We start from the raw sequence: 15,260 nt of genomic DNA, 5'->3' as shown, positions 1-15,260 counted from the left end.
AAGAATTGCAAAAAACCCTCAACTTTCTCATCCAGTAAATACTGAGATTCAAAATACCCATGACAATTTCTTAATACATTGTTGACATCTTAATGGAAGAGTTCCCTTTTCTGTAAAGGAGTAATTTAATACTTTGAGTATCTCAAAAGGGAAGCTATATCACTAAAGTGGGTTAAGGTTACATAGTACAGTTCTCTCATTTTCAGTTTTCCTAGGATATGTTTTGCATTTAATGTGCATCAGTTTACTCCTGTTGCCAGAATGAGAAGATGCTTTGGACTGAAAAACATCACCACTTAATGCTTCTAGAGGACATACATACAGAAGTTGAACTTTCTGATGAGACAAAAAGCATTATTCTGAAACATCAGTATACATTTGAGTTAATAAATATCTTCCACTTTTCCTACCAGCCTTTTATTGTTAGAGAGAGAGATCATGTTGGAGATGTCAACTATTACCTCTGTTTGCAGAGAAAATGAAAAGCAAAACTCTGACAACTTCAGAAAAATTGTGACAAGCAATAAGAATGTTTTACTTACATTAAGCAGAGATAAAAGGAAGCAAATTACTGTGATTTGGGATTTTCTAACCTCTCTGCCCCTCAAGAAGCTAGTGGGAAAAATTTGATTAGAAATTACTATCTCAGTAAGTAGTACAGGCCATTCTCTTCCTAGAAGCAGAAGCAGGATATTTCTCAAGCCAGCAAAAGGAGGAATAATAACAGAGTTGCCCAATATTATTTGAACTACTTGAGATAAGCCAAAACCACTGAGCAGCAGACAATCATCTGACTCTGGGGTTGAGCAAGACAATCTCCTGACTCTGAAGCTAGGTTAACATCCAAGGAAGGCCAGGATTTACCAGTGAGACTAGCCCTACCACTCAAGTGTGTGGGAATGGACCTCTCAAACCTGAAGCAGCATTATCATGTCATGGATCTTCATGAGTTCTTGAAATTTGGTTAAGATCTGGTTCTCCACCTCCAAGAAATACTCCATAAATCTGAGGCTGGACTCCAGAACATAAGGCTCAAAGGTACAGAGTTTTGTTCCTCAAGTGGTATCACAAGAAGTTATTTGAAAGGTTTGACATATGAAGATAAACTCTCCTTTGAATTTGTCAAAATCCATACTCAAATTATGAATTACATTTGGTTGTATAACTTAAATCCTTTCTATACCTGCTTTAAGATTTCTAAAAAAGGCTTACATTTTACATGTATAAACAGTCATCATCCAAGTTCAATAGAACTATTTTAAAGAGTACACACACTCATTTTTTTTTCTAAAATAGTTATTTTATAGTCCAAGAATTATGATTTTGGAGTAGGAATTATTAGAAAATACCTTAAAAATATATTTTCAAAATCTGTAACAAAAAAATGACTCAATCCTAATATTACATTCTTCCAATAGTCATCAATTAAAATACCAGTACTTATCTGTAGAAACAACACAGAAATACTATAGAATACAAAGCAGTATAAGTACCCATGAAAATATAAATATTATTTAATGATATAACTTTAATAATTTTTTTTTCCAAAGAAATTTAGTCAGTAGTTTCTAGGACTTGGCCAGTCTCCACACAATCATATCTGAACTGAGCTGAGCTTCTGCTATTTTCAAAGCAGTTTTCTGGTACAGGGCACCATTTAGTGTTTGGTTCATACTTTGCACACTCTCTTCCCTCTCTTTCTGAAGTTTCTTTCTGAATTTCTGGACTCCTTCCTCAGTGTCCAGTAAAGAAGCCAGAGGAGCATTATTGATTTTCTTGCCAGACTCATTTCCCCATGTCAAACTGTTTCCAGCTTTAGTTTCTTTTAAGAAGGGAGAATTCTTCAAGGTGAACATTTCCTTTTCCAGAGCCAGTGATAACTGTTCAGTAAGCACTGCTTTGCTTCCAGATCTCAGGAGTTTTACACTGCAGCTCGGAGGGAGAACTCTAGTGAGGCTGTGAAGGCACTGGAACAAGACAGTCAGATTTCTGTAAAACAAAATTATGATGGTGTCAAAAAAAGTATACTCTGTAGTTTCCACCTATCACAGAAATATCCTAGCCAGGTAAAAGATCAATCCAAACACAGGAATAAAAGATACAGAAAATGCAATCAGAGGCCATAAACAGGGGGCTCAGTAACTATTAACAAAATGGGATCAAAAGTGAATAGTGAATAGTCAAAATGAATAGCAAGTAAAATCACCTTTCAAAAGGAAGCAAATTCTTAAGAGTAAAAATTTTACTGATTGATTGCTTAAACATTTCAGTCTTTCCTCTTACATAGAGGAAATCAACTCCTAATTTGAGGAAAAGACTGAACCTCACTACAAAATACTCTTACCAGTTACACCTTTTATTTTTTATTTTATAGCTTGAACTCTTCAAAATGGCAACATTTGTCAATATCCCAGAAGTACTTTTTATGTTATAAGCCTTAACCAGCTAAGTCATGAATTGTGGCAGCATTACTAACTTGCCTAACCTGACTAAGGAAATATTTGTCCAAGAATCTGCATAAGAAAGGACATCAGTCAGACTCTTCAGATTATTTCCTTTTCATAATCATGGTAGATAGGAAATAACCATAGCAGAAACATGTACAAAATGAGACTACATTTATATTGCAATACTAAACTAAAAAATGACCTAGCAATACATTTAATTTAACTTGGGGTTTGTGGTTTGATTGTTTTTGTTTTAATATTAATATATAAATATTTAATATTTAAGGTTATTTTTAAATAAACACATTTTGAGGAAAAAATTTTAAAATTACACATTATACTAAGAATAATGTAAGAAAAAAAAAATATAAAATTATGATGCAGCCAAATGAAGAGAAGGAATAGTACCAAGCAGGCATTAATGGAGACTACACCTATTTGTAATTCAATGTTCCAGCCTAGAGAAAATGAAACAACTCAGTTCAGGTTCTTCCATAGTTCTGATCTGAAAACAGGTCTGTTATTGGTGACTGTTACCATATCATCATATTGGCAGCCTACTGGTTGTGATTCTGGCTGCTATTTATGGTACCAGTAAGAAATAGCACAAAGATAAAAAAGGGTGTCTGGAAGATGAATACAAGCTATGCTTTTCAAGTGATTTTACCTGCAAAATATCGTTAGAACTCCTTCAAATGGATTTTTCAGGGCCCAATTAAAAATTGTACCATGGATATCTCCTGCTTTATGACAGAATATGTTGTCCTGGCATTCCTTAAATGGTGTGCACTCCATTTCTCCCAGTAACCATGAACTGACTGGAGTCAATGTGCAGTCACAAGACACAATCTGAAAGGAGAATCTGACAGACACTGCAAGGACAGCAAGTATATCTTCCATGGAACCTGAAAGAAAATAGAGTAGAAAAAGGTATTTGAACTAAATATTTTGATCACGCTGCATGCATTAAATGAACTTTGATTTTTGGCTCATATTCCCAGTTTTTTTGTGAAGGATTTGCACCTGACTTCAGGCATTTTTTGGCAGTTTTCTTCTCACCTAAATTCTTATCCCTACTTCTGTCAAGTAAAAGAGCTGATTAACGGAGCACCACCAGTATAATGAAAGCTCTTCAGATAAACATCACCTTGCCAAAAGAAGACTATTAATAGCCTGTGATAGTAAGATGACATGTTGGCTTTAGCAGTGACACAGCATTAAAGGAAGAAAAATGAAAATTCATTGCAAACAATAAAAAAGATATTTCATTACCTGAGCAAAAGCCCAGTTCAAAATCAATTCAATCAGGAATATTGAAAGAAATGAAAATAAATTACCTTAATATATGTGTAGATGAGGAAGAGCTTCAATTACTTTGGTATTATTTAAGAGGTAGTAGTATGTCAGACAAAAACTTCTGTATCTAGTTACAGTATCTTATTTATAGAAAAAACATAGGCTTCAGCATTCTGTACTCAAACTTATCTTCAAAATTATCCTTTCCAGATACCCTCCATCACCAATGCTAGCAAAACCTTACAGCAACTCACTAAACATTTTTTCCAATTTGAAAAATGTTCCATCTCCTATTTCACCCAACTTTAATTCCCAAAAAGTCTGTGCAGCTTGTGTTCAGAGAGAAACTTAACTGGGCACAAGCTAGAGTAAACAGAATAATTAAAAATATATATTTATAAATCCAAAGTATATAAATCCATTTACCTGTACAATAACTATTATCCCTTAGCATCTTTATTGAATATCTGCCATTTGAAATATCTTCCAGACTTAATAAAATTTTCCCACAGAGTACAGCAATCTTTTTGCTCTGCTGTAAACCATCATTCTGATGGTTTTGCTTCCTGGCATGCAGAAGAACTACACAGCACACACGATGAAATGCCAGTAGTGGTGAAAGGCTGGTGACAGCAGTGACTGTCTTTGCTCCATCCAGCTGAATCCTTGAAGATCTCTTAGGAAATTCTTTTTTCAGATCATTCTTGCTATGCAAGTCCAATTTCATCTTTTTTGGAGGAGGTTCAATTTGACTTGGGGAGACTGCCAAAGCTGAGAAGGCTTTGTTCAGCTTAATGATTTTACTTTGACACTTGATAATTGGAGGAATCGAAGAGAAGTCTTGATCCATCACTAGAGATAAACTGACATCACTCAGTGACCTGTGAAAATCCATACAATATGACTGCACTTCCAGTTCACATTTTTGCCTTCTGACAAATAACCACAACTCTGCAGACTTAATACAGACATTTAAGACATAAATTCCAATACCATTCCAGATTAAGTCATTGACTTTGCAAAGAGGCTAAGTCCTTCACATGACTGTTTCATATAAACCAAGTATAAAGATTTTTCAAAATGTGGACTGAGTTTTTGAAGAGCTTCTAGAAGTCAGACACCTCATTTCAACCAAAAGAATTTGAATGTTTAATTCAGCCAGAAAAAGCTGAAAAGTCTACATAATCTATAAAGATACTCTGTGACATCTATGGATTTTTTTTTTTTAAGATTTGACTTTCTTTTTAAGAAAAAACTGCAAAAAATATCAGTTCTGCCCTTTTAAGGACTAGAAGCTCTTCTGACACTCTACATTTTATAGATATTCAAACAAAATTGAATGTAGAGTAAAATAAAAGGTTTAAGATACTATTACCTTGAACATGCAGCAATTTCCTGAAATGTATGAAGTACTTTATTTATTCAACACAGGGCTCTTTCAATGAAATCCTAATATTACTGTTCCAGATCCTCTCTCAATGAATATATTATTCTGTCAATCAATTCAATCTCAAGATGTCAGTGACATTTGAAAGTCTTATGAATGTCTAATTTTCTTTACAGAGAAGTATCACCACCTCATAAATCAATCTATGATATCACTGCAATCTTGCATTAGTAGGAAGCACAAAAATAATCCATAAAGAATTACAGTGTTGGGGCTGGAGATACTGCAAGTCCTTTTCCCCACAAACACAGGTTGTTGTACACAGTACTGAACTGGAGCTCAGAAGACCCAGGTTCTGCTGCTGGCCTGTCAGGTTAATCTTGGACAAATGGCTTCTCCACAGATCTTTTCTCAACTGTAAAAATGGGGGAGAGGGCTAGACTGCTGCTGGTTTTTAAAATCTGCTGAAGATTTCTGAAGTTATAAGGGAATGAATCATTTCACTTAAAAAAAAAAAAAAAAAAAAGCAAAGGCATCCCCATCAAAGCTAAAAGAACAAACACTAAAAAGGCAAAAAACAATCTTTTGCCTCAGTGGCTCTTAAGAGAGCCTGTCAAGAGGATGAGGTTAACTTTCTTGTAAAGTTACAGCAATCTGGCAGCTGAGGAAGAATACAGCCACTGCTCCAGCAGAATGGCCAGAGGGCCTAACAGGTCAGCTCCCTCACAGCCACCTGAATGATTTCCAGTGGCATCAGTAATCCTTGAGCTCAGCCTAACACAGCCTCAGCTACACTGCCTGTGGGAACATGGGTCAAAAGATAAGTTCTGACTCCACCAAAGTTTACATTACACAATTCATGTTGTAATTTTATAATTTACATAATCCTCTTTTTTCACACTGTTTCAACTTAGTTCCCTCTCTGTAAGGGAAAATGATGTAAGTAGTATTTACAACCAGAAGCACCACCATTCTATTTATTTTAATTACTGAGTAATTAAAATAAATAGAATAAGCAAATAATTTTAAAGATTATTAAAAAACTCAACCAAATTATTTTGAAGGTTTAAGTATTGTATGGTTGATTGTTCCACACAAATTACACAAAATACAAGCTATGCAAGCATTTTGATTAGGTACTTGACTAGAGGAGTTCAATTCAAAACCTAAGTATTAATTAGTTGGTAAGAGAATTTAATATATTTTCTCTTGTGCTTCTTGAAGCAAATCAATTAGGAATGGCAAGCAGCTAACAGTAAAGCATCAGGAACCAAGCTAAGAGAGACCTTTATTCACAGCACATACTGAAATCAGCATTGCTATGTCAACACAGACTACAAAGAACCATAATTTTTGTCAAAGAAGACTCTTTTTTAAAAAGTCTCCAGTAATGTTGCAATTATACTCACACAACTGATTTCTGGCTGTATAATGTATTTTTCTGCATAGTGCTAGAGAGCAAGCAACCAGTAGCAAAAATACTGGCAATACACATTTGAAACACTTTATGTTCAACATGAAAAAGTTCAAATTTACTGCAGAGCTTAACCTATATATTCATTTTCTATAAAACTACCAATGAAATTATGGGATAAGTGTATATACTCACAAATAAAATGATTCAGTTAGCTTTACTCCAACTACCAGGCTGTCACCCACAACACGCTGCCACAATTCCTCTGTGAAGCGCTCTGGGACTTCAGGTGCTGGTGATGTCTCTTTACTAAGAGAGTCAGGAGGATTTTCTACATCATCCCAGAGGGAGACAAGGCCTTCCTTACAGAAAAATGAGGGCTTTTAGGTAAATTAGGCAGAGATTTTGGGTATTTTTATACTGCATTACTTTGTGTTTTACCACAAGTGACTGCTGGAAGAGTTTTTAAGATACATAAAATGAAAGATATATATAAACTATAGTTTATTCTCTACAATAAATAGAATTGAATTTTCTTAAAACACATTATATCATCATGTAAAACACAACTTATTCTCTCCTTGTAAACATCATATGTCAAAATCTTTACCTGTCATACAATTAAATGTCCAAAGATATAAGTTGTTAGAATTTATATTATTGCATTTAATTGCTCAATATTCTGTGCAAATCCAGAAAACTTACAAGATGCCACAACAGTAACTGAAAGAGATCAACTCCATTTCAATTAAATGAGGTTTCTTTTGAGCAATGTATTAAAACAAGATTTTCCCAACCTCCATCACCTTCTCAGCCCACAGTTCACTCTGCCCCCATTATAAAATCAATTTTGCTCACATAGTTCTATGACAACTCCCTTTTTGTAACATGTGAGATTACAGACAGATATTCAATATCTAGGCAACTGTGGCAATTAGAACTGTACACTCCCCTCGTGTTTGTCACTAACTCTGTAAGAGGTTACTCCTCCATACCAGTCAGTTGTCAGGAGGTACTGTGCATATCAATTTCAAGCAGAAACAACTAAATTTACTCCTAACTACATAAACTGGCAAGTTAAGAAAATGAACCAGACTTAAATAGCAGATTAATGAGTTTTGATAGTGGCAACCCCTACAGGCAAAAGGGGTAAGTGGATGATGGCAGCACCCTCTACAAATGGCTTGGCAGAATTCAGAAGTGATTTGGCACATCTGCATTTTACCTCTTTTGAGTTTGGTAGAATATGGGTTCTTTCTTCAACAAGATCTGTTAATGCTCTGCAAGACTCAAGAATGACCCTCTTTTGGAGTCCTAAATGCTGCTGCAGCTCTCGAACAGAAGTCCAACCAGCCTGTAAAAGATAATCATTAGACTACTGCACATAAGAAAAGATACTAAAGCTATCAAAATATCTTTTCAGCTTTCCATTTTTATGCAAGAATCACAAATAGCATTTCTAAAAAATGTTCATGTCATGCTACCCTGCTGTTAAAATATCAATCTCAGAATCTTTCAATATTAAACCTAAAGATAAATATTAAGGTAAACTTAATCAAATTACATAGATATTCAGATATGTTTCCATAGATATATTTCTGAGTGATATCTTTCATTATTAATCCTACTTCACTTTTTCATGGAGAGCAGTTTCATCTTCTTCTCAAGATTTATATTGATTATTGGTCAAGTAAATATTTTGAAGAGTTGACAGATATACAAGCAGACACACATGTTGGCTGCATCTCTGTTAAATAAAACACAATGAAAAAATCCCCCCAAAAACCAACCAAGGCAAACCAACCAAAAAAACCCACAAACCAAGCAATAAAGAAAGAACATCATGCCAGCTTCTCAGGTTTTAAGAAAGCTCCTCAAAAGCTATTATCTGCAAAGGAACATCCTGAGAAGTGCAATGCTGTCAAGGAGAGAACTGAACTCTGGAATGCAAAACCAAACTTCTCTCTTCACCCATCCCCTCAGAAATGGCCCCCCCACCCAAACACATAACACACACAAATCCATTATAAGCCCAAATAAAAAAGCAGATCTTATAAGTAAAGTGATGTCCTCTGCTCAAGCTGCACTGGCAAAGGACATTTAGACCAACAGCACTCATGTAAAGTTCTGCAAAAAAATTGTCACCTATCCAACTGTGAATCTAAGCAACAGATTCCAAGGAATAATCCAGGGCCAGACTTGACTGAAGAGATGAAAATGAAGATGAGTCTACAATATCTTCCTAATTTAGGTCATCAGAACACTAAGCCATCATTCACTCTCATTGGAGCCAACTCCTGAATAAACAATTGAGAACCAGAAAGCAAATGGGGAAGCACAGATGTGGAAGCAGTCAAAATGGCCAAACCTTCACTGTTGTATCCTTGCTAACCAATCTGGCTTTTGCAATCCCTTTTTCCTCCTAAAGCACAAGAAAAAGACCTGAATTCCACCACACAGCAAACCCAAGACTGAGTTGTGTCCCCCTCTGTCACAAGTGACAGGCGCATCCTCTCTGCTGCATGCCAAGATGTACTGCACTACAAGCATCAGCAGGAGTTACAAGTTTTGTGCTGTTAAACCAAGAAAATAAAAGTAGATCACCTTAGAAGAGAAAATAAACATGAACATAAAAACAAGGCAGTCCAGAGCCAAAGACAATAGAGCTGTGAGTAAATCCAGAATTAACAGTCCTTACAAAACTGTCAAGTAATGGGAGGAAGAACAGACCAGTGGACATAAAGATACTTCTTTATTTCTGCCAAAACAATCAACTAAAACCAGGAGAAACCCTGTAACCTCAGCTGTTACAATGGAACTGCAGTACTCTGCCAAAGAATGCTTCTTCAGAAGATACCAAAACACAAGTAAAAAAAAAATTCAAAGGAGAAAACGCTGGATTCAGGCCCAAAATAGTGTATACAAAATAAATATAGAACAATTCAAAATTGATCAAGCTGATCTGTTTTTCAATTTCACTGCCCGCAAAATGCAGTTTATATTACTAGGTATAACTTAAATACAACTTCCTTATCCAGTGGACTATAATTCATTCCTGCCAAAGTTCTCACGTGGTCAAGAAAACAGCTGTGCAGATGCAAAACAACAGTTAAGCAACAAGGATGCAAAAGGGCTGCATCTGCTATTTTATCTTGCTCTAAAACACAACATTCCATGGAGACTGTGAAAACTTGATTTGATTGCAAATTTCTAGAACATCTGAATTTTGATGATAAATATCAAGAGGCACCACTTCAAGACTAAATAACCTTTGAAAATTCCCAAGCTAAGCAGAACACATGCAGTATTGCTTCAAAACAAGCATCCTTGAAATTCAATTATATATCAGATTATAAAAACCAGCAAGAGTACTTCACCTGTTCAGCAAATATAATACAGAACAATGGGGATTTCAACAAGTTAGCAACAGTGAGGTTAAGAAGAAATCTGCACTTATTTCCAAATTCATAAGTTTGACAACTTCAAAAATTTACAGCATTAAAATACAGTAAGTTTCCAACTGCTTACAATGCTTGTGCTAGCACATGGCTTTGAAAATTAGAGATTAAAAAGATATAAAAGCACAGAAATGTTAGGTCTTGGGAAGGATTCTATGTCTGTAAGAACTATATCAGCACACAATAGATAAAATATACAACCAGTGGCTTGTTTCCAGCAGAACCAATAGCAAGTGCAAACCAGATAATTCATTTCCTTGTGACACAGATTCACAGGGCTGTACAGCTGGAAGCCAGTTGGTGTATTGAAAGAACAAAGCTATGGAACACAGAACGTACAGCTGTCAACGGCAGGGTGGACAAGGTCATTAGATTCGTGGAAGGAGCAGCCAGTAAGAAACAGAAACTAATGTCTGCTTTGTAGAAGAGGAAAGTAATGTAATGAGTAGGGCAAGAATGCAGCAGGGAAGTCAGTTTTAAAATATGACTGTCAAAAAAGAAAAAAATGCAGAAACAGAAAAAGATGCATTTGGAAGGAAGACTGCACTTCTATTAAAGCCAATAGGCCTCTAACATGCAAGCTCTAAAAAAGTAGGATTGGAAGGGACCTCAAGAGGTCTTCAATATAAATCCAGCTTCTGTTTTCTTGGTATTCTAGAAGGGAAAAAACCATTTTGTCTACTGTTCTCCAAACAGCTTTCATTTTTTGGATGATGCACTTTAGATATCTTGTTTGTCATTAGAACTAGAAAAGTCTTTTCTTTTTCAGTCTTTTCCTAATATGTCCTCCTTTTATTTATTTATTGAATGGTAAACTATTGCCAATTCATTTGTTTCATTTTTAAAGGCTGGAAATAAAATTGCCACAATACCCTACTTAGTTTTCCCTAATTCTCAAGTGACAGGAATAATAACCTTGTATCTAGTCTTTAAAGTACACTTAGCAAATTAACAATAGCCTCACATCCTTGACTCAGTATGAGATTCATGCTCTCCCCTAAAGCTTTTTTTTCTTAAATGATCTTCCTATTTGTCAATTATTACCCATTTGGTAGAGGCTAATATACACACTACTGAAGCACTCACACTGGTGAGTATGTTGGGTGGGAAACTCCCAACTTTCCCCCCAGTTTGTTCTATAATGATTCTAGTTAAAAGAAGGATACATTTTAGCTTTATCTATAGTACATCTCAAAACTATCCTTATAAAACCACCAGTAACAGGACCACGAACATCAGAGGTGGTGAAATAACCACTGTCACCAATTGTGCAAATGCACTCACTGGGAACCTGCTACTACATGACCTGAAAGTTCTGTAAGTAATGGGGAGCAAAAGAAGTAAACCTCCCAATTTTTTAAAGCTGGTATTTAAACACGAGTAAAATGACTGCTAAGGAGCTCTGATAAGATAGCTTCAGCATTATCTCAAACTTTTAATTAAAATTAAGTTAGACCATGACAATTACCTAAATACACTTACAACAACTGAGAGACCTGAAACACAGATTACTACTGATTCAAGAATAAATACTTAACCATGTTGACCTTTTCCCTGAACCACTATCTTCAATAATAACAGTATCATTAGCTTCACCCTCTAGATAATGCAATGATACAGAACAGTAATTTACAGAAAACATGGAGGCAGAACTATTGAGTACAAACCTGTAATCTTGTTTCAAGGGCTCGGACAGTAAGCAAACCATTCTCTTGCAATCCTTCTGCAGCAGGAACATCATGTTTATAATTGATACCACTCTGAAAGAAAAAAAAACAAAATCAAAACCCTGAATGAATTAAAAAGCTGAAAGTAAGGTACAGGCTATTACATAGCATTATAAAAATCTGGGAGAAAATACAGCAAGCCAGGAGAATCACACTATGTCTTTTAAAAGCAAAATCCTATTTTCTGAAAGCAATTCAAATTTGATAGTACATAATGGAAAGACCCAATTATGAGAAGATAATTAACAAGCACTATGGCCTTAACTAAATTAAGGGTTCTTAGCCAAAAGGTAAGCATTGTGGCAAAACTATTATGTATGTAAAGCATTTTCAGCTGCATTAATTTCCCAACAGAATGTTGATACAACCATAGAAGCAAAAAACATCTTCAGATAATTTAAGATTACAGCAGGGAATATTGTATTCAAACTTCAGGGCATTCACAGCACACATCAAATTTCACTTTGCATCAATACTTTAATGATTTGTTGAGATTTTCTTAATTTAGTAAGCACAGACTGAGTAGCTGAGAAAAGGCAAGCTCAACTTACTGCATAGTTGACCTCCCCAAGATCTGTTATTTTGAATGTACTTAACAGGTCTGTATTGGAGTCATCCTTAAAAAGCAGTAACAGCTGCTCACTTCCAGAGCCAATAAAATCATCCACCAGAACACACTTCACTTTTTGCCATTTGGAAGCCACCTAGAGTAGAAGAGGTTTTAAAATACATTTATTAGAATAAATCTTGTATTTGAGATCTCATTTTGGTGAAGCTTGCTTTCCATTGAGAGAGAGCCTATTCAGTTTTGTGAAATACAATAATATTTAGAAGTTCCAACCTCTCACTCTCACCCCATCATTTAGAGCCTATGTAACTCTGGGAAAAATTAGCCATTTCTCCTTAAAGATCACTTTCCAGATTACAGGCTGCAGAGAAGATGACAACTTTTCAGTGTATTCAAACACCTGAACAGCTAAATGTTGTAACATTTATTTAGAAGCAGTAATACTCAAAAGATCAGTTAAAGGCATTGTACCTTTGATATTGAGAAATATCTCTGTTTCACAACAGACTTAACTATGTTTGAAATTTAAAGACAAATTTTTATAATAATGCCAGCAACTAAACGGTATAAACTTTTATTTCTTGACTTATAAAAGTCTTCCTGTCAGACTACTACAAAACCTTAGCAGAAACTTTGTCTCTCCTAATTTTAAGAAACAATAGCAAGGCCTTTTCCTGTCATTTTCATAAAACAACATTTTCTAGGAACAACTTTTTGTTATTAGGAATTAAGGCTCAAAAAGCTTTGGCGCTCCAATGAGCAGTTTATACTTGCAGTGGTATGAGGTTACTTCTAACACAAATCATCCAGGCAGACTCATAACTGCCTAACAACTTCAAGTTTTCACATTACTGCAGTTTTCCATTAGCAACAGAAGCTTTGGTCAGATTTATAAATATATTGCTAAATGAGAAAATACAAGCTTCATTTTCAGATATATAAGCAAGCAATGGAAGCAAAACAATGTCATACTTTAGACAGGTTATTTTACCAGCAGCAACAATAATAAACCAACAAGAAATCTAAAGAACTTGAACATGCAGGTTTTTAGTTGCAGGACTTTCAATAAGACAATATATACAAAAAAGACTGCAGTAAAATGGAGCTGTTTGAAGCCAACAGTACCTGTAAGCTGTCTCTCCTCTGTACAACACAGCTATTTCCAGAGGCAAAAGACACAGCAAATAGCAAATCTCTGCTGCTGGTTAGAGCTGGTGTTACTGAACATGGCTTTTCGTAAGGAAGCTCACAAACACCTTTAGGGGCACCATTTTGGAACCAAACAAGCTGGTTCTTGTGGGTTATGGCAACAAGTGATATTTGGAGCTGTTTCCTCAATCTCTCACTCCTGCAGATGTAGACAGAAGACACCACTCTGCTGTAGGCATGAGGCATGAAGCACGTGCCACTCAGAAACTTCTGTGATTGAATTGCATATCCAAAGAACTCACTGCCCCAGATGGCTCTGTCTGAAACAGAAAACCCATCTGGGTCTTCAGTCTCTGGCAGGCAAGCAGTTCTTATCCCTAAGACAACAGTGCCTTCACCCACAATTTCACCTGTCCACACCACACAAGAAAGATGAACAGGGGCACTTTGAACCACACAGGTGTTGGAAGAGATGTAGAACAGCTTGTTGGCATGTGTCCATAACAGTGATGGGCCAGCAAACAACCTGATGTCTTCTTTCAGCTCATAATCTAATTTAAAATAAAAGGATGGCTCAAATTGGTTAGAACTGTGAAGCAACAATAAAAAGTATTTGATACTGTTCCGTTTTTTCTTCTTCATCAAAATGCAGGGAAGAATAATCCCTGTTCTGGAATCTGTTGTGCAGCTACAACAAATCATTCCAATTTTTGAGTGACTGGCTCCCATGCTGAATGATCCAGAAGACTTCTGAACAAACACCTTAGTGTCTCTGTTGAATGCCATCCTTCTGACACATAAATTCATTGTTTTATCACCTGCTTCCTCTGCATGCTTTGATTTTGACAACTGAAATACAAGGACTTCACCGTTGTAGGACAAGAATTGATCTTGCTCACCCAGAAGCATCTTGATTTATCTTTATGTATATTCCTCTACAAAAAAAATCATGTGTCCCTATTTCCGTCAGGCTTATTTCTGTGTTGAAATTTTAACCTTTCTGGACATTTTCCACCTACAAAAAGCAAATAAGAAAAGAAAGTTAAATTGTTTTGGGACAAGCAGAACTGAGCCTTAAGAATAGCTATGCACTGCAAAGCAATAATACAGAAAAATCTGAGAATGAGGCCAGTATATGCTTTAATCTCACAGATTAATAATGAAGTTAAACAACTTTATTGAGAGATTTAACTATTAGAAATAGAAATGTTTCTTTACCAAATTCATGAATTCTGTGGTTATCAACAGCTGTACAGTGTAATATAAATGGACAGAAACCAAGCCACACACTCACAATTCGTGTGATTGTATTGAAGAAGCCACAAAAATACTGAGCAGACTGGAAAGTAACTGTGCTTTGAGTTCTGAAATTAAAGAACCTTCTCTCAGGCGTAGTGCTTGTTAATAGCTATAATTTATTTTTTGGTAAAATTATAAGGCCTCGAAGGAGAAAGTTCTCTGAAGAACCATCCAGTCACTTTGCGGCCAAGCAGAGTCCCTCCCTCCCTCCTCGCCCCGAGAAGGCCCCGGGGACCCCGAGGGAACCGCAGCCGTCTCACCGAGCTTCACTCAACCTGCAGGACCCGCAGCGACCGCTCAGGCCGCGATACCTCCCGCTCCCGCAGATACCGGGTACAGACAAGGGCAGCGACCGCGGACTCCCCGCCGGCGGGGCCGCTCGGGGCCGTGCCGTTCCCGGCAGGGCGGGGCGGGGCCGTGCCGGTCCCGGCAGGGCAGGGCCGCGGTTCCCGGCGGGGCCTCTCCGAGCCGTACTGCGGGTCCCGGCCGGCGGGGCCGCTCCGAAGCTCCCGCCG

The 15,260-nt window shown here is 36.5% G+C and overlaps 1 protein-coding gene across 1 annotated transcript; it reads right to left on the bottom strand.

Moving 5' to 3' along the window:
• Nucleotides 1-1,504: 1,504 nt before the first annotated feature.
• Nucleotides 1,505-15,251, bottom strand: FANCB (FA complementation group B). The gene is made up of 9 exons (XM_077174692.1): nucleotides 15,006-15,251; nucleotides 13,423-14,461; nucleotides 12,281-12,433; nucleotides 11,670-11,762; nucleotides 7,770-7,898; nucleotides 6,740-6,906; nucleotides 4,170-4,624; nucleotides 3,115-3,352; nucleotides 1,505-1,989 (listed from the first exon to the last, which is right to left on the bottom strand). The coding sequence occupies exons 2-9, from the start codon at nucleotides 14,353-14,355 to the stop codon at nucleotides 1,569-1,571; spliced, it is 2,589 nt and encodes an 862-aa protein (XP_077030807.1). The 5' UTR covers nucleotides 14,356-14,461; nucleotides 15,006-15,251; the 3' UTR covers nucleotides 1,505-1,568.
• Nucleotides 15,252-15,260: the final 9 nt, after the last annotated feature.

Source organism: Agelaius phoeniceus, chromosome 2, assembly GCF_051311805.1.
Source record: "Agelaius phoeniceus isolate bAgePho1 chromosome 2, bAgePho1.hap1, whole genome shotgun sequence".
In the NCBI taxonomy this organism is placed as follows: domain Eukaryota; kingdom Metazoa; phylum Chordata; class Aves; order Passeriformes; family Icteridae; genus Agelaius; species Agelaius phoeniceus.
This window is presented reverse-complemented; position numbering and strand designations above follow the sequence as displayed.